Genomic DNA, 25,394 nt, shown 5'->3' with positions numbered 1-25,394 from the left:
TCCCCTACAAACCTTTTATTTGGCTGCTGGTTAAAGCAGCCTGGAAAATACCCTCACCCTGATGGTACTGGTACTATCCCACGAGTGTAAGATTTTTGCACACTGTTACAGCTTCATGTTTTCAGGTTATAGTGAGGGATGCAGTTTTCTAGCAGTTCTGGTTTGTGTAATTATACCATGGCTTCTTGCTGTGAAATCTGAATGGATTTCTGTTTAGCCAGGCTATGCTTTTGCCAAAAGGAAATTTGTTGCAAATTAGAGGGGAAGAGATAATGATTTTAAATTGGAAAATAACAGAGGATCAGGAAACCATTCTACTAGTCTCTGGAGAGCTGAACATACAGGACAGGTTTTATCTGCAATGGAGGACGGTTGCACAGTGGCCTCACTGTCCCTTCTGGGCATCAGGTTCCAGGAGAGCCACAGGGGCAAGACATCTTTTTTACTTTTCTGGGGCAAATATATTAAGCAAGATGTTGTTTGCTGGGTATTAGTGTCAAAGCATCTGAAACTGAAAGCAGCCTGCGTACAAGAGACCTCTGACCACCCTCCCTCCATAGCAGGTTACTCCCATGCCCTCTGCTAATATAGAATCATTTTAGCTGGAAGAGACCCTTTAAGATCTTTAAGTCCAACCATAACCTAACTCTAGCACTGAACCATGTCCCTAAGAACCTCGTCTAAATGCCTTTTGAACACCTTTAGGGACAGTGGCTCCACCACTTCCCTGGGCAGCCTGTTCCAATGCCCGACAACCCTTTTCATGAAGAATTTTTCCCTAATGTCCAATATGAACCTTCCCTGGTGCAACCTGAGGCCATTTCCTCTCATCCTATCACTTATTACCTGGGAAAAGAAACCGACCCCCACCTCGTTAAAACCTCCATTTCAGGTAGCTGTATTGACTGATAAGGTCTCTTCTCAGCCTCCTTTTCTCCAGGCTGAACCACCCCCCACCAGGCCCCTCAGCAGCTCCTCATCAGACTTGTGCTCCAGACCCTTCACCAGCTTCATTGCCCTTCTCTGAACTCACTCCAGCATCTCAGTGTCTTGTTTTTCCACTAGTGAGCAATTCTATGTGTCTGGCTGCCACCCCGCACCCCTAAAACCGGCTCAGTTTAATCTTTTTGTGGGTGATTTACAGCCCGTGCGGGGAAGAGGAGGGTGACTGCACGGGCGGAGCGGCAGGACCGCCTGTGCCTCGGCAGGTGCCGGAGGTGCCGGGCACTAGGACCCGGCGGTGGCTGAGCGGAGGCGGCCGCATCCCTCTCCCGCTGTCACCCCGCAGCCTCTGCAGCTTTATCCCTCTCCTTCAATGGTGACTGACTACCTCCCAACCAGCCTGGCAGCCGGAGCTACAAAGCCCTGCTAGGACCGGCTCTCAGGCCCGGTTCCTGGCGGCTCCATGGCATCTCCCAGGACTATCACCATCGTCGCCCTCTCAGTGGCCCTGGGGCTTTTCTTTGTCTTTATGGGGACTATCAAACTGACCCCTCGGCTCAGCAGAGATGCCTACAACGAGATGGTGAGTATGGCAGCGGCAGCACGGAGGGAGGTGCATTCGGGGTCTCTCCCCTCAACCTTGCGGTAGAATCCGTGTTTGGGGGGGGGATGCACGGAGGGTGACTGCTCCGGAGCCCTGAGCGATGGGAGCGAGAGGGCAGAAGCTTGTCTGTCTCCTTATTTGATGCAGAAAGAAACAAATGATACGCAGTGCCGAGGATATCCTGGCTCCGTCTGAACCTTATCCACGGAGAAACCTCCTGTGCATAGGGATGGGGAGAGGGGAGGAGGATGGGGTAGCACAGCATGGCGATGTCTGCAAAAAAGATGGGGACACAAGGGACTCTGAAAAGCCAAGTCTGAAGAAGTGCCAGCCATGTAGCAGGCAGGTACAGCTGGTCCCTGGGAGAATAACTACCCCCTGTACTGGGGGTAGGAAAAGCAGGTGCCTGCTTTGGCAGCCAGATGATCACCCTCAAAATTCTGTGCTTCAAAGCAAGGATAATGTCACTGGCTGTCCCTACCTCACCAGACTTGTGCAGGGATTAATTAATGACCGCAAAACACTCTAAGATTCTTAGCTAGCAGAAGAAAACATTATTAATAGTCGTCTTATTATTCTCTTTAGCGTGGGAAATGAGCCTCTCCTCCTCTTGCCTAATGGGAAAGGGGCAAGGAGAGGAACAAAAAGTCGTTTTGCATTTCCCAGCTGCTGAGCCAGTTAGTGCTTCTCCCTGGCCAGGGCCAGCCCTGCTGCAGAGCTTTACCGGCTGGGAGCTGCAGGCAGGGCACTTGCTGCCATGTTTTGCTTCCTTGTCTATGTTTGTTTATTCTCCTGCCATCCCCCCCAACCCCCACCATATTTATTGCAGTGGCTGAAAAGCATTGGTATAATTTTTATGCCCCTAAAAAAAATAGTGCTGGAAGTTTCCAGCACATTCTATTCTCTCCCTTTCCTCCAACTGCCCAGCTGCCTTTCCTTAGCTCTCAAATAACATCTGAATCACAGTGCCTCATCTGCAGCCCAGCACAGGGATCTCACAAAGACAAATCACCAAGAAGTAACTCAGGAGCTAGAGACTGAGTCAAAATGCCCAGAAAACAAAGCTTTTAAGCTTCTGCTACATAAGGGACAGAAAAAAGCACTGAGACTTCAGAAGCATTGCAAAATCCTTGTTCTGTAAAATATTTTGCTTCTCTGTCCCTTTCTGCTTTACCAAGTATCAGGCCTACAGGTAGGAATGATCTTTGTTTTCACAAAGAGAAAGCAAAGGTACTTGGATATTACACAGCATCATCATTCTTAATAGCGCATATTGTACCATGTTCATGGCTCATTACGCTTTATGCTTTTGCTGTGCTGCATACCAGGGTAGTCTGTCATGTAATGGAGACAGTGAAAACCTGATCTTGCCAATCAATAAGCATGGCTTCTTGCCTTGATCAAATACAGAACCTCTGTCATCTACCCACAGCACCAAACTCGCAGTTTTTCATTCAACAAAAACCAGACTAGTTTGTCTATTAAAATACCAGAGTACTCTAGGACATGCTGATTGTACATTTCTTTATAAAGCTGTATTTTTCACAACTGTTTAAAAATACTCTGCTCTGAGGAGAGGTTTTATTCACTGAAAGTTTAAAATGCATCCTTACAATGCATACACTTAGAGTGTCATGACAACTTCAATTATTTAGCAGCAAAGGTGACAATGCTGTATATTTTTAACTGCATGTGAAGTGTTAGCTCCTCTTAGAAGGAAGCAGCAAAATTTACAAAGAAGTGGGGAAGTTCTGTGTGTCTGTAGTGCAGGTTTCCAAAATCACATGGAAGGAAATCTACAATGTGATCAGTGTCTGTGAGAGCTGAACAACTCTGTACCTGAGATTTGGCTTCCATTTCCCTCTCCCTGATTAGAAAGCGGAGAACACAATGGCAAGAATATCTGCAGGGATCATATACTCAAGTGTAAGTGGATATAGTTTCAGTGTCTCCAATAACTATATTAAAATATAAAGGAAATACTTGATTGAAAAAGAAAACAAAACAAAAAACCAATGATCCCGTGAGCACCCAATGTTCAAATGCGAGAACTTGAGTATGTGTAAGGACAGAGGCTGTTTCTTCCCTGAAACAATGAGGCAGCTGTGTAAGGAGGCCGAGTCTTGCAATTTATACTGCTTCTTAATCCCGCATAAACCAGGGAGCTAAGGATGTCAAATGTCAGCTTGCTTTAATCTGAGGAAAGAAAGGATCATAAAGGTATGTTAGCACAGGACAGAGTTGGTGAATCTCAGCTTTGATGAATAGTCCCATGCGAATGTCATACTGCCCATAACAATGGGATATTTTAAGTTGCTTTGAGGTAGGAAGAGACTTCTGGTTTTACTTGCTGTGCCTTGGCTTTGCAGGGACTAGGTGTATTATTTAATTATAAAGTACAAGTTACTCTTAGAGAGAGGTACTTTCATCTAACAACACAGGTCTGCGTTGTAATTCTAATAACTTCGGTTGTTGGAGAAGGTACACGCGGCCTGCTCCTAGCTCTAAAGATGGGTGCTAGGTTGCAGAACTTTTCCAGTGAGGAGACAACAGCTTATAAAGGGGGAGTTGCAGGCTGATGGTATCAATACCCCTCCAACAGGAGCTTTAGGGGTACAGACTGGATATTGTGCCAGAGGGGTCGGTGATGACTGAAATGGTCATATTGCACATTGATCTATTTCAATGGAAGTCGCCTTTGCCTTTACTTTCTCACCTTACGGTGTTCCACGCTCTTGCCGCTTGATTTCAGAAACGAGCATACAAAAGCTACGTGCGGGCCCTCCCCATGCTGAAGAAGATGGGAGTCAGCTCCATCCTTCTCCGCAAGAGCATCGGTGCCCTAGAAGTGGCATGCGGCATTGTCATGACACTGGTGCCTGGTCGCCCCAAAGACGTGGCCAACTTTCTCCTCCTCCTCCTTGTGCTGGCCGTGCTCTTTTTCCACCAGCTTGTGGGGGATCCTCTCAAGCGTTACGCCCATGCCCTGGTCTTTGGGATCTTGCTTACCTGCCGTCTGCTGATTGCCCGCCAGCCTGAGGAGCAGCCACCAGAAAAGAGGATCCTGTCTGTGAATGGAGATGAGCAGCCACTCATTGACGAAGCAGCTCCTGAAAAAGGCAAAATGAAGGTCTCCTAGTTGAGTGCGTGTGAAAAATACGGACCCTCGAGGCAGCTCTCTCCAAAATCACCCAGAAAATTTGTTTTTTTTTTTAATTTACCTATTTATATTTTTTTGTCTGTCTAAATAAAGTTGCACTTGGGGTCTGAGAGACATGTGGTATGTCTACACTGTAGTCTTGCTTTTGCTGCTGCCCTGTTATGTAGTAAAACACAAGCTAGCTTTCAGCAGGACAGCTCGGAGGCAGTTAGCAGCCTGGCCCCAGCAGGAGTTGCCGAACCAGCTGGAGGGCACGGGCAGAGCCCTGGGCAGGCAGTGGTGCCAACCAGGGCAGCGGGGAGATCAGTCCCCGAGCACCAGCCCCGAGCCTCACGGCAGCGACATCTGGCCTGGATGCACTTCTGCTGTGCGGTGGCCTCGGCAACAGCGGCTGGTAGAACATAACCCGATGTCGCTGTGCTGGCTTGTGTGGCCCCATCCACATTTCCTTCTCCGTAGTCAAGGGGGAAAAGGACCCTACCAAGCATAAAAGTGCTGTTTGTTGTGTGTGAGAGGGTACCCTCAGCCTTTGCTACCTCTGTGCCCAGTCCTTTCTTTGGACTGGTTATCCAGGAAAAACAGGGGATGCGATACCTGCATCTTCCTGGATTTCCACGCTTCACAGAGGCTCTAAAACTGGGACAAGGGCCCGATAACAGTAATTTTTGCCTGCATCACATGACGCAATGGCATCTCTTTACCCCTCTTGGCAGAGAGTAAGGATCCCCGGTAAGGGGATGGGGAGCAGAACTGCCCAAAGAACTCTGAAATATGCCTGCTGTTGGCAAATAGCATCATGTTCCCTATTTCCATGCAAGAAGAAAAATCCCTTTTTCCACAAGTACTGCAACTTTATAGAATTGTTGGTTATTGCTGATAGATGAGGGTCTGAGTGTGTGCAGTTCATCCCACATGCAGCTTTGGTGAGTGGGGGGAAGTCCTGTCACCAGAGCCTGAATCCCTGTGTGTTGTACCTGAAATCTTACAGAGTGTCACAAGCAGCATGTGTTACCTCTGAGTTTGTTTGTTTTTCTTGATGTCTGTTTTCAGTTTTTCCTCATTTTCTTAATTATTCATGACAATAAAGTTTTTGAAATTTGGAGAAAAATGTCTTGATGGAAATAAATTTCTTTTTTTTGAGAGATGCACCTGAAAATATTTTTCCTGCACTTGCACACTGCATCTAAAATGGGTAGACTCACATCAGGGGAATTTCAAATACAAGGTGATGCAGGATGGGAGCCATCTGAACACTACTGGGCTATAAATTAATAACCACAGGAATTTAAAAGAGATGTTTGAACATTTTCGTGAAACAGTCTCATATAAATTTCCACTTCTGTACAACGTGGCAGCAAGAAAATATATTAAAACTCCAGTAAAATATCAGTATTACGTTTCTATAAAATTGATGATGGATGTTCACATGCAGTATATCCAGTTTTCTTATGATGAGTTTACTGCTGAAACAGATGTAGTCTTGAATATATATATGCTGAAAAATCCTCCTCCTAGAGCCCCAAAGAGTGAGTAATTATCCCTTATCAGATGTGCACCCTGAACAAAGGAAATTACGGACCAGCCACCTTTGTTAAACAATCTTTCATCTTCACAGACTACCTCCAGGTCATCCCAAATGTATATGGGATTTACTGTACTTCCTGAAAGACACCTCTGACGGGAGTTATTAATCACTTTTCAATTCAAAACCAAATTAAAATACCGCCAACTCCAAGTCACACCATGACAGGTATTCCTACACGAGGTACTCACAGCTGAATTGCTGCAACCTTTGGGCCTCCTGTGCACGCCTGACTCAGTAAACTTTTGGAAACTAGTGTCTGTTCTTTGTAACGTTCTTTACCCAATCGTGTATCGATGCCTTAATAATGAATGTAGAATGTTCTGCATAGCTAAGCTTACCCCTGCAAAAGCTTCACGGTGTGAATTCTGAGAAATGTCCCCTTTCCCATTTGCAACAATGTAAATTACCCATCTGCAGTAGTGACTACATGGTCTTTATTATAGAGGAAGACAGGACTCCTCTCGGAGCCCAGTAACAAGAATTCTGTATTTATCTATATTGGGTTGACCTCCATCTTTGCCCCCCAGCATTAGCAAACTATTTTTGGAAGCTACCAGTCCTCTTTGCTTGCTAGAGGTCATAAGGCGCCAAGAACCGATTTAGTCCTTTTGTAAAAGCACGATGCTAATTTACTTTTCGTATGTTCCCCACCACCCCGCACTTTTGTGTCTTTATCTCCAAGCCCATAATTGCATTCCGCTCAGCCTCACGCAGTCCCTGCCATGGCAAGCACCTTCTAGCGCCCCCCCCAGCCCGGCCCCATCTCCGCACAGACGCCGTCACCACTGCGCAGGCGCCGCCGCCGGGCAGACCGCGCATGCTCCGGATCGCCCAGGACAGGGCGGAAGTACCGCCGTCCCTGCCCTCAGTACGTGGCTCTGCGCATGCGCGAGAGGACATGATGCAGTGGCCGAGGAACGCGGCCATTGGCCGCCGCAGCCACGCCTGCCCTTAAGTGCGCAGGCGCAGGAAGTGGCGCGGAGGTTTGAATTGCGCGGCGGTTGGAGCTGTCCCCTGTGTGAGGAGGTAACTGCGGCGGGACCCGCGGCTGGGGGCACCCCCGGGGCGGCTTCTCCGTGGGGAGAGTGGCCCTTGCTGCCGCTCTTGGGGCGCCGACGTGGCGGTGGGGCTGGGCCGGGAAGGCCTCGGCTCTCCCCGTCTCTTCAGGGCCGCTCACGTCCCCTCCACAGAGCTCCGCGGGGGCGTCCGGCGGGGCCGCTGTGGGGCACTGGAGGGAGAAGGGTGTGTGTGTGTGTGTGTCGGGGGGGGAGGAGGGAAAGGCATGTCCGTGCCGAATACCCGTGTGGAAGCGTCTGGCGCCGAAGAGCTGGACAGCGCTGGGCTCGCGTTCCAGCCTGTTAGTTCTGCTTTAAGGTCTCTACCTTTCTGGTAGAACTCTGCAAGACAAAGAAAATGTCAATCTATAATCACTATCAGGAGTTTTCACTGTTTTGAAGCATCTCAGTTAGTCATGGGCACGCAGCACATCTATGTGGGAGTTCTGATGTGCTTGTGTTGCCCTTTAACGCTGAGGAGGAGCATTTCACCTGCAGTCGGTAGATTTCACTTGTGAATGCCCTGTGTGCGAACATCAGTGTGTGCTTCAGAGGTCTTGACAGGGTGAGCCAGAGACTTGTTCTTGGTGTGCCGCACAGAGGGGTTAGTGACAAACAAAGATGGAGGAGAATAAAGATGATTCTAACATATTAAGGAAATGGGAGCTGAAGAGAGGGTATGAATTGAAATTCATTCTGGTTTAGTGCATTAGGAAAGAGGAGGAACAAAAGATAGGTTGCAGCGATCCAGGGACATGCATACATATGCTACCAAATCGAGAAAGTTTTCACAAAGTTTCATGTTATGTGGGTAAAAGTTTGATCTCTCCAGCATATTGAGGAGAAAACGCCACTTTTCATGGTTGTATTTCACGCAGAGATTGGCACTTTTTCAGTGTTGGCAGCTCTTGCGCTTCATTTGGAAGTTTACAGAAATGACTTTTTTTTTTTTTTGGTCCTAGCTACTAGCTAGAGAGGCTGCAGAAGAATTTTTTTTTTTTTTAATGGGAAGATAAGTGTTGTTATGATCCTTTAAAAAATCTGTGTGTTACCTTTCAGGAAATCATGACCTGCTGACTGATTACATTGGCATACACAATACAAGTACTGAAACTGATAATGCATAAAATAAACTCAGAAGAAAATTGTTGATTGTGTTTTGCTAACTTTCAGCTTAAGTTAATTTTTGGATTAAATTATTATATAAAATTTTATCAGATAACTTTTAAATTGAAAAGAGTTTGATAATTTTTACTTGGGAATTTTTTCTTCCATTTTTTACTGGAAGAAAGGATGGAGTTTCTATACACTGTTGTCTGTGCATCTTCTGAGTATATTGTTTGATCTTTTTGGGTGCAGGTGGCTCCAAATTATTTCCTCTGAAATGACTTTGTTATGTGGGATCCCTCTAAAATCTGTTAGGATAATAAATTTTTCTTTACTTGTGGCAACCATCTCTGATGTTCTTCAGGTGTTGGAGGTTGACTTATTTTCTTGCCTCTCAATAGCGAAGGATTGGAACCCACATGACAAATGAGTAAAATTCTCCTGTCTCCGCTGGGAGTCTGAAAAGATGCAGCAAAGTCGGAGTTCCAAGACCCTAAAGCGGCCTCTGCAACTTCGTGATACAAATCAAACTGATCTGTCTGCATGGCGAAAAAAAGGGAGAACTGACCCTGAAAAAAGTGGCCAGGATCATCAACCTCCTAATGATCAGAAAAATGACAACAAGCAAGACTCCCTTAAGCAGGCTTTCCGCTACTTTGAAGCAGGTAAGAACAGCTTTAAGGTTAGCTATATAGGATCAAAAAGATAATAACAAAATTCTTAATAACAATATTTTAAAAACCTTCTGTTTTCCCTCTCTAATGCCTGAGCTTTGTAATGTTTCTTTAATGTCTGAAAATGTTTTCCCCTTTATGTTACTATGTAAAGAACCGAGCAAAAAGGAATATACATTGAGACAGTTCAGAGAACTTTTAAATAGTTCATTTTGAGTTGAGAAATTGTTTCATCCTTGTGTTTATTGTATTTTTTTTCCCTAGTTCAAGACCGTGTTTCACTGAAAAATAGTATTCTGCAGAAACACTTGACTACTGTGGAAAGTGTTGCCCTACAAAGAGGATTACCCCCTGAAGGATTTAATGTGTTGCTAAATGTGGCACTCAGTGGCAAATTTGGTAAAATGTTTATATACTTACTTGTGTGTCTTCTGTGAATGTCTCTTTCCCCTCTAATCAAACCTGCTTGAGATAATGTATTTATGGTGACTGTTTTGTTAAGTACTTTATCATAAAGTTAATATTTCTGGCATGCTTCAGTGTAATTTCTGAGTTCATGCTAAAAATAATCTCAGTTCTTGCTACAGGGGAGTCATATCCAGAAAAATATTATGTTTTCTTACAATTACCTTTTGAAAAGCTTATTGCCTTTGTAATTGCAGGTCTCTGAAAGGCTTAAAGTGTGTCCTTAACAACCATTGTCTTTTCCTTGTTGTAACTGTTTGTGTAGGTTTCTTTTCCCCAAGATCAAAATAATTTAACAAATTGACATATTATTTTAACTTTAGAAAGTTTTGCTACCATCCTAACAGTCAATTCAGCAGTGTTAATGCTACCTTCATGCCACTTTCTTAGAAAGTGGCCACCATTTATACTTCTAAGTAATGAAATATTCAATGAAAAAAACTCTAAAAAAAAACCTTGCTCCAATCCAAGAGGTGCACATGGGATTCTTTCTGCATTATGCAAGTAGTTTAGTACTTTTCTTGATTTAAAATTACTTAGCTTATCTTCAGAACAGTAATCTGCTGATATTTGGCTGACAGTCGTATACACTTTTGCTGAAGGAACTGGTTGTTTAATATTGCCAGAAATTTGTGTGACTTTTGATTGTCTTGCCAAGAGTCTAAAGGCTGTTTTGGTATTAAAATACTTGATTTTCCATTTTTTCTCTTTAAGCTGGAAAAAAAAAAATCTCATAACTTTTTGAGGTATATGTAAGTCCCTACTAGATTCTTGTGCACTGTTACTTTAAGCAATGAAACTCTGAATAATCTTGTCTAGAGGGAATTTTGACCTAAGCTGTAAAACCATTTCAAAGAACCTGGTACATGAGCACCATCTTATTTTAAATTGTTTGGGTTTCAGCTGATGCAGTGAATACTCGTATACTGAAGACTCTGGTTCCAGCCTCAGTAGTACCAGAAGATTGTGTGGTTTCATCTGTATCTTGGCTTTGTGTCAGCAAATGCTCAGGCAATGTCCAGGTAACTTAGTACGTGTTTACAGTAGTGCTCTGGTTTTGGTTAAAACAGGATCAAGTCTCTTTTAGTGAATTTTCCTTTTATCTGAGTTCTTCTAATTAACTGCATTTTTCTGAAGTTGGCTGTATGTTTTTCAAACAATGTTTGCTCCAGAGTTGACAACACCTGCTGTTTAGAGTTTTGCTGAGCTAACAGTAGGAATGGAATGCAGAAAAGGCCCAGCTTTACATTTTGTTGCTATAGTAGCCAAGGTCACTAACAGACCTCTTATGTCCAATAAGTGAGGGGTTGTAAAAGGGTTGTACTTGCAGGGAGATGCAGACAGACCTGGTGACCCAAATTGCTGAGCAAGGTATTCCTTGTCATGCATAGTTTAAAGCTGGGAGATCATGAGGTTCTTGGACTCTCTCGGTCCATGGCTGGTGTCTGAGGAGGACCCTGCCTGTTCTCCTGCCTGCAGCCTGATAGTGGTTCTAGGACCATGTCCCAGAGCACTATGTCTATGTCTCTTAAACACCTCTGCAGATGGTGACTCAACTACTTCTCTGGGCAGCCTGTTCCACTGATTGGTAATCCTTTTGGTGAAGAAATTTTTCCTGATGTCCAATCTGAACCTCCCCTGATGCAACTTGAGGCCATTTCCTCTTCTCCTATTGCTTGTTACTTGGGAAAAGAGACCAACCCCCACCTCACTACAAACTCCTTTCAGGTAGTTCTAGGCAGTGATAAGGTTTCCCCTCAGTCTCCTTTTCTCCAGGCTAAACAGCCCCAGGTCCCTCAGCTGCTTCTCATCAGACTGTGCTCCAGGCCCCTCACCAGCTTCATTGCCCTTCTCTGAACTCTCTCCAGCACCTCAAGGTCTGTCTTGTCATGAGGGGCCCTCACATCACATATGAGGATTAGCACATATTCAGAGCTGAGTTGCTTTTTCCATTCTGATGTGGCAGTTGGTGCTCCTAGCAGGCTTTCTTCCACAGCTGAATTACCCCGTACTGTTCATCTGTAGCTATCTGCTTGTCCTTGAGAGTGAGATGTATCCTTGATAATTCTCTTAAATTGGCTAGCAAGTGGTCTTAGCTTTTGCCCATCACTTAATGTAATTTGACTATTTTTCCTATTTTCAGCTGCTTTTTTTTAAATGGCTGATCACAGTGTTTGACTTCATTGATCACAAGGAACAACTTAATGCCCTCTATGGTTTCTTCTTTTCCTTCCTCCAAGAAGAGAAGATGGTAAGGAGAGCTGAAGTATACATGGAATTGACAAAATAAACCTGAATGTTTGTTAGTAGTATGCACATTAATGCTATAGTCTGGAGCAGCTGTTGGTTAGATAGCATTTTAGATTCAGAAACTGTGAAGTACTGTAGGATTATTTTAGTTTCTGTGGTCTGGTTTCTTAAGCATGTTTCAAGGAATTACTATTCTGCATGACAGAGCAGTAGGATATTCTGTCTAAATTCCCAAGAGTAACAATGATGCTGCGGTCTCTGGGATTGCCTTTGATGTCAAACATCAGCAGCTGAAGTCTCCTGCTCCTGGGGAAAAAGTGACTTGCATACCTTGGGCAAAAAGTAAAAATCCTTTTAGAGCAATGTTTATTTAATGGTAAGAAACTAAGTGCTGTTCTACTTAATTGATTTGAAATGTAGTTTAAATGAGAACAAGCAATCAGGAGATATCTGCTATACAGCAACTGTAAAATTCAGGTGCTAGAATGCTGAGGTGTTTGATTCAGTTCATATTAACGTTATCTCAGCAGTCATGTTAGACAAATATGAAATTGTTAATATCTTTCAATTTAGCATATTTTGTGGTTTACTTTAAAAGTTTCTGAAGTTCTGAGTTATATTTCTTGCAAAGTTTTTAATGGTTTTAAGTCAACTTTAGTTATAATCTTTTCTTAAAACCAGATTTAAGTTCTTACTGTTTCATAGCATTTTCAGGTGTGATGGACCAATTGGAAAGTGCACCAGAGTTGATGTGGAACTGATTTCCTTACAGCCTCAGCTGTAGTTAGAAGCTCTAATGTAATAAATTATTTTGATTCAAAGGTGCCTTTCTTTTTGAAAATGTAATTGTGCATTCACTGTTGACTCCTGAAATACCATGTTCCAGGAAACAAGATCCAGGCTCAGTGAATACCTTGAATTACTATAGGGACTGCTCATAGTGCAGATGTTTCTAAATAAAATTGACATATGTGATATGTAAAAAAACATGCTACTTGCTAAGAGAAGAAAGGTCTGCTCTGCCCTGGTAGGGATGCAGTGATGACTTAAGGCAGCCAACTGAATGGAACCATATTGGCTTGTGAAGCCTAGATGTTGCTTTTAGGATATCCTGATTTTCATCTGCACCAGCAGGACAGTTTATTGCTGCCTTTTCTTTGCAGTGCCCCTTTGTCTGCCAACTGCTCTACCTGCTGACCAGGAAAGAAAATGGTGAGTCTATCCAATTGTAAGAGACAGGATACCGTTTTGGTTTTTATTCTGTGACAAACCAATTGCTTTATGGCAAGGAGGCAGGGGTGGTAGTTCAGCCTGATTTGTGTAACGCTTTCTGAATTGGAAACCTATTAACCTAGAAATAAGCCTGGTTGGTCCTGCTTGCTTTGCCATGACTTTTCTATAACAAAAGTCATATTACATTTTTTGCATAAATATCTGATACAGTGGTTTTAAAATCCTTTGTTCTTGATTGCATTTCCAGTAAAACCTTTTCGGGTTAGGAGGCTGCTTGACCTCCAAGCAAAAATGGTGAGTTTATTTCAAATCTTGTAGCTTGTAAGATTAATGTCTCTAATGGAGAAGAGTGGCTAGTGTCTCAGAACAGGGTTAGACTTGGAATTGTAGGTTGTAGCATCAGGGCTTGTCTGTCTTCCATGCCCATCCCTAATTTTCATTTGTGTTTTGTGAGCATGTGCAATGACACGCATAGAGCTATATATTTAATGGCTACCTGTGGTAAAATCTCTGAAGCAAGGGGCTGCTTCATTTATCTGTAACCATTGATTTTTTCCATTCATCTTCCTTTTTCAAGTAGTATCAAAAATGATTGAGAAATATAAGATTGTACTAGATCTACTCTTTTTTTTGTGAGAAAAAACTAGCTATTATGTCTTTGGAGCAACTGGACAGCATAAGACTATTTCCATAGTTTTGATAGTTAAGTTCCTTTTTATTAGTTATAACTGCAGAAGGTTCCTTCTTCAATCCCCTTCCTATGTTATTTCATTCACAGTTTCTGCTCTTTCTTTCATTTTCTGTTGTTCATCTATGTTTACTTACTCATAGGTAGGTTTGGAAAGCTTTTAATAAGCACTGGGGTATTTTTGCTTCTAGAATATTGTATTCAGTTTCTATATTAAAAATATACTCCCCATGTTTTTCCTCTTGTTCTGCTATTTGACAGGGAACACAGTCTTATCTGCAGGCTCTGCTATCACTTTATAAACTCTTTTGTCCTGAGCTGGTGACCATAACCCTTCCCAGGAAAATGAAGGTAAGAAATGGATTTAATCTCTTTGGAATCAGTACTTATGACAGTATTTGTACTGAGCTTTCTATTTAAGCTATAGTATGATTTAGTGGTGAAGATTAATTCTATTTCTTCTTTTCACTGAGTAAAATCAGGTTTAGATGAGGATTCCTTGCCTTGCGTTTTGTGTCCTGTTCAGCACAATGAGATGATTTTGAATGGAATGGCATCTACCTTTATCCTTATGAGGATTACTTTAATCCTCTTTTTGATGTTCCTACTGGTTTTAACTTGTTTGATGTATTGTTAAGTTCTTCAATAAACAAACTATCTTATTTGTACAAAGCACTGTCCAAATTGCCGACTTTCTCAAGAACAAATAACAATGGAAGTCAGTAAGTAACTTGGAAAGTCTGTCATGGGAAAGAGAAAAAATAATGGGGAAAAATGCGGTAAGCCGATTTGTCAGAGACTTGAGGCAACAGCAAAAATATTACTCCACTTTTGGAGAGGCCTATGAGTGTGCTTAGCCCTTTGAACAAGTGATATATGCAGCAGAAGCTGAATGCATAACAGAAAATAGCAGGGCAGACCTATATTCTGCAACACATTTTCTTTTTATACTTCAGTGGGGTAGACTTAGGTGTGTGTGTTGTTGGTTTTTTTTGGTTTTTTTGTTTTTTTTCAGAAGACATTTAATTTAGAGACATTTAATTTCTGTGTAGGAAAGCTGTGTTTCTATAAAAGAAAAATGACTTTATTTCAATCTGGTTGTGTCCTTACCTTGCTCTATAGATTTATACTTTTCACCATGCTGCACAGTCATCTCTCGGAGAATTTACATTTTTTGGCATGCACAGAAATGAAGTAAATAGCTAGCAACTAAAACACAAATACATCTTCAATTGTTTTTATGAACATGCTGTCTTAACTTGTATGATAAAAGCTTGGTTACCTAGGCCCAAACCAATCTGAATACTTTTGTAATGGTTTGGCACTTGATTAGAATTTAAAGACTGACTGCAACTGAAAAGGTGTTGGGCTCATTTTTCCAGGTTTTCTTTTTAGCTGTAGTATCTACCTTGAGAATTCAATTACTCGTTGAATTTGTTCTGTTTGGCAGATATCACTGGTGCTGAATTTGGGAAGCTTTCCAAATAACTTGCATAAGCCTACCTTGGTCATGTTTTATTTTAATGTATACTTGAGATTTAATCTGTGAATTGAAGATAAATCTGAATGAGGATTAGAAATCAGAAGTGTTGGAGATCTCTTTGGAAAAGAGAGCATTTCGGAAGGAAATAAAAGCGTAACTGTTGAACTATAGCTACTCCTCAGGTTCATTACCTTTTAATGAGAGTTCTGTGCGTGAAAACCCAGCCTCTCGGTCTGTCAAGCAGAGTTGAGCGTATATACATCACAGTGGTGACATTTATCAGAATAGAAAAGGATCTCTCCATTGCTTTGTCTTAGTTTGACTTCTTTGATAGATGTCCAATTTGTGTTTTGGTTTTTTTTTTCAGGCTTACTTCAGGGATCCAGAGGGCCCATGGAAAGCAGCAATCAACACAGTAAGGCAAAGAAAACAGGAAAACACTCAAGTGTCCCGGCCACTGTTTTTAGGCACAGCCCAGCCTCAGTCACAAAAAAGGGTAGGTTATGGGCCGAAGAGAGACCCGACAGGGCATCAGGTAGCTGTTTTCATTATGAATGTTGGCAAATAATGGAAGCCAGACTTTATTTTGGCAATGAGAAGATGGGAATAGCTATATAGAAATGCAACATTCCCATTGTAATGAATGCCTGGACATGTTTTTTTGCAAAACAGGGTCTTTAAGAGAACACTGATCACAAGTGCATTTGATTGCACTGGGAACACAGTCATTGCTGTTCATTTGTGTTTCTTTTCAACAGAAATGGAATACCCAGATAAGTATACCTGCAAGCAGTACAAACAAAAATAATTTTGAAGAGGACAGGGAAAATAAATGTGTTGATTTGTACAGTACAAATGAGTCTTTTCCAGTGGAGCAGCTGCACACTTTTTCTCAGCTCCTACAAAATATCCACCGTCTAGAGGTGAGTTTCAGGAACGTCTTGGTAAGCTCACTGAATGTTTTGAGAGGACAAAGGGAATTCCTCTGTGCCTTGTTGATATGTGGATAGTGTGTGGGCCTACCTAGTTTTGACAGAGCATCTAGTCCTACCTGAGGGTGACAAATGAGTCCTGGAGATGGTCTTATTGCCAGTAAAAGGCTTGGACAGCTCTCATAGATTCTCTGGCAATTTGCTGATGTAAGTACTGAATAACTTTTTCTTGATTTCTCTTTCAGTTTCCTTCCCAGATGGGTTCAGTGCTAACAAACCCTTTATTGCTTCATTACATGAATTGCTTCAAAGATGAATCAGTTGACCTAAGGCTCTACTATTGGATGGACCAGACTCTTCAGCAAGGTAGGAATTTAGTATTACCCGGCATGGTAGGGGGAGGTAAAGGATGTCTGAGGTTTTGCACCTTTCAATAACAGTACTTTGCCATTCAGATTTGTAGTGATAATCACATAATGTTAAAATAACTACTGGAGGAGAACTGAAATTTGTTTCCAATTGTGTTTATTCTTGCTGTGATTGTATTCAAATACAGTATTCTCCCCTGTTTAGAATGCACCTGGTGTGTGGTTGATAACAGCCAATATGAAGAAGAATTTAAGAATTTCCTGGAAACTGTCTACAAGACAGAGTGCTTCTTACAGGTAAGTGCCTGTTTTGTGGAAGCTGAGGGTTTCACCAAGTCTTCCCTTTAAAGTACTTTTGCAACTTACCTGTTTCCTGTAGTACCTCTGAGAAGTGACAGTGTCTCAAGTAATAAAAACACATATTCATATAGTGAGTCAATATTCTGGAGATGGCCTTGTTTTCTGCAGGAGAGATAATTTGAGGCTGATATTGAGAAGGATAATTTGAATGTCCTGGTGAATTGTGTGGCTGGAGGGAGGTGTAAGCCTCTGTCTCCATGGTGAAATGAGCATACCAGGGTGCAGGCATGTAAGTTTTTGAAAATTCTCCTTCTGCTTTGCAGGAGGGATTTTCTTCTTGTGAAGAGTTTCTGTATAAGAGCCTTCCTCTCTGGGATGGCTTCTGCTGCCGATCACAAATCCTCAGGTTTGTGAGTTGGATTCCCCTCCGCAGCTGCTCCGGTATGTGTTGTAGATCCTTTGGGTGAGGCTGGACAGTGTCTGATCTTGGGAGCCAGAATTTTTGCACAGCTGTCATACTGCTTTCTCATTTGTTTCAGAAATAAAGACACATCTCTACGATCCCCTGGCACAGCTCTTTTTCACATCATCCGTTTACTTTAAGGTAATTTTAGTGAGTACAGTGCCTGTTTGATATTGCTGTCTGCACTTGAGTCAGGTGTAGCAGTCTGAGTGATTGTATAGGGGATTTTATTTGGGGAAGTCTGGATTCAAATAAGGGTGAAGTATATACCTAAGACATAGCTTCTTTGGAAATTTGAGTGCTTGTAAGATTTCTTCTTTTTTGACTGGAATTAAACTGAGGCACTGGAAATAAAATGAGCTGACAGTACACAAGACAATAATTGGTTTGGTTTTTTCAATTTTAACTCTGTTTTTCCTGGAGAATTTGAGTTTCAAATACTATGTAACACATTCACTTTAAGGGGATAAGCAATTGTCTCACTGCTTTTTGTGGTCCTGAGAAACTCTTGATATCTTTCCTTGTATACATCAATTCTCATACCATTTTTTTGTTCACTATTATTCACTTATGTAAATTGTCATGAACCTGTTTTTGTTTTGCCTCTTGCAGTGCAGTGTTCTTGAGAGCCTGAAAGAGCTGTTGCAGAACTGGTTGAATTGTCAGGTGACTCATCTGGATTCAGAGTCTGATTCTGAAGTCCATTCTTCGTAAGTTTGTCTAAAATAAATGCAATACAGTGTTTTGTGCATTGTTCCCTAGTGTATTCAGACATATATTCTAGCCCTATTACCCAGCATGAAGACAAACTAGAAGGTTAATAATGCTGTAATGTTTCTGCTATATTGTAAGCTACCTCGTCAATCGTGTTCTTCCTCTTTCTTTGTTAGTTCTTCCTCTTTCTTTAGAAAGTATTTCTGTTAACACTGAAAATTGAAATGTCCTGAAGTCAAAACCCTTATAACAATGACAGCTGGGTCATGTTCATAATCATGTTGGTAACAATATGTTACTGGGTATGTTGAAGAACAAGTACATGTTGCTGAGTGCTGAGTGGGGCAGAAGGATAAACTTCAGTTTCTTTTTTACCACTCTTCCTTTTTGCCATTTGCAAAGAGGTCTATATACTAATGTTGTGCTGTGTTGTTGCTGCAGGAATACCACTCTTTCTGGACTAGTGAACGTGGTTGCTGAACTGATCCACTTTGTTGGATGGATCTCTACTGTTGCATTGCATTTGGAAAGCAATCATACTTTCTTGCTGCACTTTATCCTGGATTTCTATGAGACTGTACGTATCCCATTTATTTTGCCTTTCAATACTGCAGTACTCTAAGGCAGTCTGCATTTTTTAAGGTAGAGCATGAAAACACGTTCCTTATTATAGTTTACAGAACTTTGATTAAATGCAAGAATATTCTAAATACTTGGTAGATCTACAGGTGATAGCTGCTGCTATTGCATCCAGAGGCAGAACTAAATATGCTGCTAGAAACTAGTTGCTCATAAGTCAGAGGTGATCTGTGGAAGGGGAAGTGACAATATAGTGTAACATGCTTTTTTAATGCAAATTTATAGAAAAGAACATTGTTCAGTTAAATTGTGAAAAACATATCCTTAAATATTGCCCTAAACTGACTTTTTTTGTCCTCAGTTTGTCCTGTAGACAAACTAAATGGCATCAAAGAAGCTTAAGTGCTGTAGATGTGCTTACTGCCACGTGAACTCCAGCCATGCTGGTTTTGCTCCTACAATTTGGATAAAACTGTGAAGAGTTAAGAAAACAATGATAGCTCTGAAATCTGCTTGTAATTAAAATGTCCATTAAAAATGCACAAAACTAAAAGGCAACAACGTTTACATGAGATGGTGTGTTTAAAATAAGTAAATGCTAATTTTATGGGGATATGCAGAGAACCGGGCACCCTTTGTATGATTATTGGTGCTCTAGCAGACAACTAGGACTTGACTTTTTTTCTTGAAGTTTATATCTTCAGAACTCTAGAGTTTTCTAAAATCATGCAGTTGAGATAGTAAGTGTAGAGTCTAGATTTCTGAAAATATCAGTAATTCAGTTACATGCAAATATCTGCCTATACCTTACATGATATAGCTGTACTGAGAACCAGAGGAAAGGTGAAGGTCTGGCAAACAATCTTCAGTGAAAAGTCTATTATGAGATCAGGCAAAGGAGTCATAAAACAATTGTTGTCAAATTGTTTATGATCTGAGCTGTAGTAACTAGATATGCATATTTTTAGATCACTACTCTTCTGAGAGTCATGCATACCTTCCCAAAGAGCATACCATTGGGAATATTTAACTGTGGCTAAGCTGTAGAGGACAGTAGTGTGTTAAGTTCCAGCAATATTGCTTTTAATTATTTCTCCATATGTTAAGACTGTCATTATATCTAAGGATCTTGTTAAATCTGCAGAAACTGAGAAGAAAACGAACAAAATTGCTCCATGCCGGCCTTCACTCCTAGGTGAAGCTGGTGGAGCTGGCTGGAATGCAGTGTCACGCTCTTTTGCTCTTAGACGCTTTGGGGTTTGTTAATAGCAGGAATAATCTGCCTGGATTTGCTTCATTCTTGCAGGTGTGTGACATGTATCTGAGGTATGATCTGCCTTTGTTGATAATGCCTCCTCCTGGAGTTTTCTATGCAGTGCTTCTCGGCATGGATTCTGTCAACTTGAATCAGCTCTGCTATATTATGCACAGGTATTACAAATGGTGTGGGCTGTAGGGACTCCTTGTCTTCTCTTCCAGTCTTTTGGAAATGAAATTACTTTGGTGTGAAATGTTGTTTTTCTTGCCACATGAGGTAAAGGTGAAAGTTTCAGTTGTGCCTAGGTTTCATGATACAGGATTTTATAGCTGTAGTTCCTATCCTCTTTTTTTCAGTCTGTTATCCAAAATAACAGGATTCTGACCTCTTTCCTGGTATTATTTCCATATCTTTGATATGGGAAAGGAGGACTTCTGATATTGTTTTGGGAACTTAAATCAGCCAGCTGGAATCACTAGTAATTAACTATACAATTTTTTTACTCCTGTGCTTTGACCACTAAGCTTGAAATTTTCCTTACAAATTCTGTAATGCACTGAGTAGAAAATGCTTCTGCCACCTCCAGACTCTGGGAATTTGGGACTGCTTTGTGCTGCCTGCAGGTCCAAAGACAGCACTGTTCAGCTCTCTGCAGATCCCACCAACGTGGCCGCTGTTCTTGGCCTTGTTAATTCCAGTGGTTGCATCTTGAGAAGGAGAGTAGCCAAGTGCTGACAGCTGGTGCAGGGCTCTCCATGTGGCTTTTTCTCTAAGGAGTCTGCGGGGTAATTAACACAACAGGACGGTTACTGGGAAATAAGAGAAGCTTGTGCTTATTATGTAGAACAACTGTCAAGTTGCATTACTTCCAGTGGGTTCTGTTTCCCTGCTTAGTGAATGAAAATACACTTTTTCTGCTGATTTTTAAGGCTCTAGGTCAATTGATGTGTATTGCCTTTATGAAGGTGACTGTCCCAGGCAAATCAGTCATGTCTTATCCAATAATATTCACCTCTTAAATGATTATCTCGCTACTGTGCTTGTAAAGGGTGGGTCTATGCCAAGTGATAAAGTCCCTTTCAATTCTTTTTCATGTCTTTTTTTACCAGTAAAGTTTGATTTCTCTCGTGGAGGAATAAGCTTTCTTAATATATCCCACGAACTTTTTTCAACGCTGGTAGATAGTAAAAATTTACGGGTTCCTACATTTCTCCTTTTTCTTTTTTCAGGTATCGAACCAACTTGGTGACTGCCAAAGAAAATGAGCTGAGTAAAAAGGTATTGTGGGCAAATTTGCCATGTGCCAGAACAGCCCTTAGCAAGGAGCGGGGTTGAATGGAGTGGAGGTGTTCTGTTAGCATTCTTTTAAGGACTGGAGGGAGCACATGCCTGCTTTGATGCTATTTATTGATTTTTGGTTTTTTTGTCCCTCAGAAAATACTGCAGTTCAAGTTCAGTAATCAGACATATCAAGAGTACAACAAGTACCTAACAGCAATGGTGGGTTGTCTGTGGACATCCAATGCATTCCAGAAGGATATTCACCCTCAAGGTATTTCTATGGATGAAGAACTGCTGAGGAAAATCACAGTGCCGGATTTCAAAACCAGCTTTAACATTGTCTGCCACCCAGCCTTGATGAGCTATGCTTTCTTCTACCTGCAGCAGGTAATGGTGTATGCCAACTTTTGGACCTTTGACAGCACCAGATGTTCTGTCTTGATGGTTTCTTCTGAGAAGTGTTTCTCGATGTATTGGCTGACTGGTTGAGTCAAGTGAGCTTTCCACAGCTGGTATGGCATTCTGTGTTTGTGTCAGATCAGTGGCACAATTTGAATAGTCTTTGTTTGCTTGGCATGAAAGCGTGAGTGTAACAGTTTCAGATGTGAATTTGTGCTTATGATTGTTTGGAGGATAGAACTAAAATAGGTAAATAATGAAATGAATCACTGATTCAGTAGAAGCTTCCCAATAGCACATCCTGCCCCACAACATGTGGAGTGTGACCTAAACATTAAAACTCCAAAAAGTCTAGGAATACATAGTGTGTGCACAGTAGAACTTCTAGCAGTAGCTTTTGAGAATGGCTTATTAAAAAGAAATACAAGTAGCTACTTCAAGTACAGAAGATATGGTGCTGTCTTGTATTGTCTGATGCATATTCCACTAGTAGTTGTCTTGAATTCCAGGCGCTATCGGGTTCAATGCAGCTACTGAATAGTGGAAGGAGCAGCTTGTCAGAGTTATTGTTCCAAGAGGTGCATGCTGCTCTGAGAAATTGTGTTTTGTAGCTATCCAAGGTGTGCGCAAAGATGCTGTTTTGTTGTGAGGGATGCTGGCAGACTGAGGGCATGTGTCAGTGTGGCTCCTGGAATGAAGCAAGGGAAACCTGAGGTTAAAGTTGAAGCAAAGAATGCTGGTTAGGAACACTTCACAAATTTGCTTTTGTTTATGTAGTTGGTGTCCTGAATCTATATGTCTTACTGCTGATTAAACCCAAGTCTTTGCCAGAGGAAGCTATTTTATTTTTGTTAAATACCACTTATTTTCTTTGGTCTTTTAAACGAATCCTGCCACAACAGTAAAAACAAAACAAATCAAACAAAAAAAACCCACAAGCAAGCAAAACAAACAAGCTTCTGGTGGAGAACTGAACCAAGAGATTTTGCTTAGCAGCTATCACAGATATTTTAAAAGACAGGAAAAAATACTTAAGTGCAGTGCCATCTTTTCTAAACACTTCAGTGCTGAGCAGCAGAGGGCACTGCTCTGCAGTGCCCTCAGAACACAAGAAATAATCTAAATATCAGTAAGTTTTCTCCTCTTGTTCTTTCTCATTGTTGGGGATCATCTAATGTTTTGAAGGGGTAGCTTATTACACTGTAGAGAGACAATGGTTAAAGATACATATAAATATTCTGTTGCTATTCAATAATGCTGCAGCACAGGGCAAGAGGGTCTTCACCTTGCTACTTGGAGACACAGTATGATGCTGGACACCTGTTCTGAAGCATGATTAAAGATCTTTGGATTTCTTTGCACACTTACAATTCTTGATTTAGGAGGGGACTAAGCAGAAGCCCAGAAACTCTGGATACACTTTTTATCTGACTTGATACTGTTTTTATTCTCTCTCCTTAAGGCTTTTCCAGATAACACCACTGTTGACTTCAGTTTAATTAAGGTAAGATTTCTCATTTTGGTGAAGTGAAAACAGGCAATTTTCAGTTGCTATGTAGAAGAGGATGAGGTGTGATAATATTAACCAATCACATAAATGCTCTATAAAAGTTTTGAAAGGGGATAATTCCAACTGTAGACCTTGGTTCAATCTTTTAGCAGGGCCAAACATAAGGACATCATCCTCTGAGAAGTTACGTATCTAGCCATCTGGGGATAGTTGTCTGAGATTTTTATATATATTTCTTTCACAAGTCAGTGCAGTATCAGGACAAGGCTGTTTTGTTCTCTGCAGGCTGCAGAAAAAGTTATGTTTTTAGTGTACTTGAAGCAGAATTTCTATTATCAATGGACTTTAATATTGCATTTCTGAGATGGATGTGTGGCTCTGTTAGAGTTTTGAATAGGGATCCTCCGCTGAGCAAGTACGGGGCAGATGGATTCCTTTCCTCTACCACAGTGTGCTTCAAACCTGATTTGGAGGAATAGTCATGAGTGATGGAAGGAGGGCTTCAATATCCATGTTCATTTGGTTTCTGACATCTTCACTGTTGTTCCAATAGACTTTGCTCTTTTTAGAACTGAGATTTATAAGCATCTTCAGTATTAAAAGATCATGATTTGTCATGCTCAAGTTAATGTGTAATACATAAGTGAAAAGTTTGGGCATTTGGGAACAGGGTGTGACCCTGTATACCTGTGGGTATTTACAGATTAGGATGGATGTTGTCAAACTGTGGAAGGTGATATTTGTGGAACTTTTTGGATGGCATCTGACTGCTCTTTCTGTTTTTATAGGGAAAGGAGTGGAACAGGTATCTGGAGTATCTCTATTTGCAAGGCTTAAAGGGCCTGAAGGTCTTTATTGAAAGCAGCGTCAATCGTATTTCCCAGGCCTCTCACAGTAAATCAGGGAATGTGTAAATGTGCCACTGGGATTCACTGGAGCCTGTTTATCATCTGAAAGAGGAAAGCAGAATTTAATGGACTGTGTCACTAATTCTTCCTTCTGGAGAGGAAAGAAACAGAGCAATTACCCTTGTCTGCATTTTTGTACTGACGTCTATTTTAGGAAAGTTGAAGACATGGAAGGAATGCTGGCTTGGTCCACTAACCCTGAAAGCCCTCTTGTCCCTGCTTGAACTTCTCTGGTCTGAAGCTGCTGAGCTCATATGTATCATCCACATTTTTCATCCTTATTTTTCTCAGTTGCAGTATCTGGTTTGATTGAGAAACAAACCTCTTCTATCTCAAACCTGCAATGAACAGTGTTGCTTCATTTATAAGTAATGTTGATCCCTGACCTGCTTTGCCTTCCTCAACAGCAGGTAATGAGAAGCAATTCAACTGGCCTTTTGGGGATACTGTATATGTACTGGCTTGGAGCACTATGAGTTTCCCAGTTCCCTGTTGCACTGTGTAGATACAGAGTCTGACCAACTGACCTTCCTCAACTTCACTTTCATTATGAAGCTTCCAAAAGAGACTTTTTGCTATCATTTCTTATAACATTCTTCTAATGCAGCTGGCAAATTTGATGCTCAGTTGATGGCTTATCAATGATTTGAGCATTTGAACAGTGTTGCCACCAGCTCACCATTTTCTATTGAGAAGTGCAAATGTAACTTTCCTTTTTGTATTTTTAGCTCTGTGTTGTATACTGTGTATATATGGATAATTTATATCTTGTAAAAAGTTTTCAACATGCCATTTGAATGAACTCTGCTACAAAATGTATCTTTTCTTGTAATTTCATTTAAACGCTGAGTAGAAGTTGGGAGAAGCAGATCTCAGGTCTTCAAAATTTGAGTGAACTTAATTTCACTGCTGTAAAATGAGGCTTTAAGCACTTGAAAGATGGATCAGCATATACTGAATTTTGCCTTGTGAAATCTGTACTTTGGTCCTCAGAGTGACTCCAGAGCTGCTAAGGATGTGTTTGGTTCCTTTATCCTCTCAATCAGACTGGCTCTGGGTTGAGTACCATTCTTCTCGGCTCAAATAAATGGTATGGTTAATACATGTATATATATATTTATGTGTGTTTATATAGTCTCTCCAGAGAATAAGAATCTTTCACTGAAGACTTTGAAAGATTTGCAGAGCGATCTGCTTAGACTAAAGTATTGCCCTGTCTCATCTGGATGTGCTATTCCAGCCAGTACAAGTGCTGCTTGCTAATTTGTGTATTCAAAAATCCTGGTTATATTTTCTCAACGGGGAAACTCCACAAATCACAAATTCCTCCAAGTGGATATATTCTGAGAGGTGACCCTGACAAATAACCAGTTATCTCCTTTAAAAGCTGGTACTGTTTGGGACCAGCTCAGCCTATTGGCTGAGGACTCTCCCAA

The 25,394-nt window shown here is 41.4% G+C and overlaps 2 protein-coding genes across 2 annotated transcripts; both read left to right on the top strand.

Annotated features, from left to right (window-relative positions):
• Positions 1–1,328: 1,328 nt before the first annotated feature.
• Positions 1,329–5,780, top strand: TMEM35A (transmembrane protein 35A). Its single transcript, XM_082061843.1, has 2 exons — positions 1,329–1,525; positions 4,299–5,780. The coding sequence occupies exons 1-2, from the start codon at positions 1,406–1,408 to the stop codon at positions 4,683–4,685; spliced, it is 507 nt and encodes a 168-aa protein (XP_081917969.1). The 5' UTR covers positions 1,329–1,405; the 3' UTR covers positions 4,686–5,780.
• A 1,459-nt stretch (positions 5,781–7,239) lies between these two features.
• On the top strand, positions 7,240–25,066 carry CENPI (centromere protein I). The gene is made up of 21 exons (XM_082061893.1): positions 7,240–7,317; positions 8,855–9,118; positions 9,392–9,526; positions 10,496–10,614; positions 11,736–11,843; positions 13,006–13,054; positions 13,323–13,369; positions 14,025–14,114; positions 15,614–15,742; positions 16,005–16,169; positions 16,424–16,544; positions 16,752–16,843; positions 17,170–17,287; positions 17,386–17,450; positions 17,922–18,019; positions 18,465–18,600; positions 19,909–20,033; positions 21,090–21,138; positions 21,295–21,528; positions 23,003–23,044; positions 23,839–25,066. The coding sequence occupies exons 2-21, from the start codon at positions 8,920–8,922 to the stop codon at positions 23,962–23,964; spliced, it is 2,247 nt and encodes a 748-aa protein (XP_081918019.1). The 5' UTR covers positions 7,240–7,317; positions 8,855–8,919; the 3' UTR covers positions 23,965–25,066.
• Positions 25,067–25,394: the final 328 nt, after the last annotated feature.

The sequence above is a fragment of the Streptopelia decaocto genome (genome assembly GCF_964273445.1).
Source record: "Streptopelia decaocto genome assembly, chromosome: 10".
Taxonomy (NCBI): Eukaryota; Metazoa; Chordata; class Aves; order Columbiformes; family Columbidae; genus Streptopelia; species Streptopelia decaocto.
This window is presented reverse-complemented; position numbering and strand designations above follow the sequence as displayed.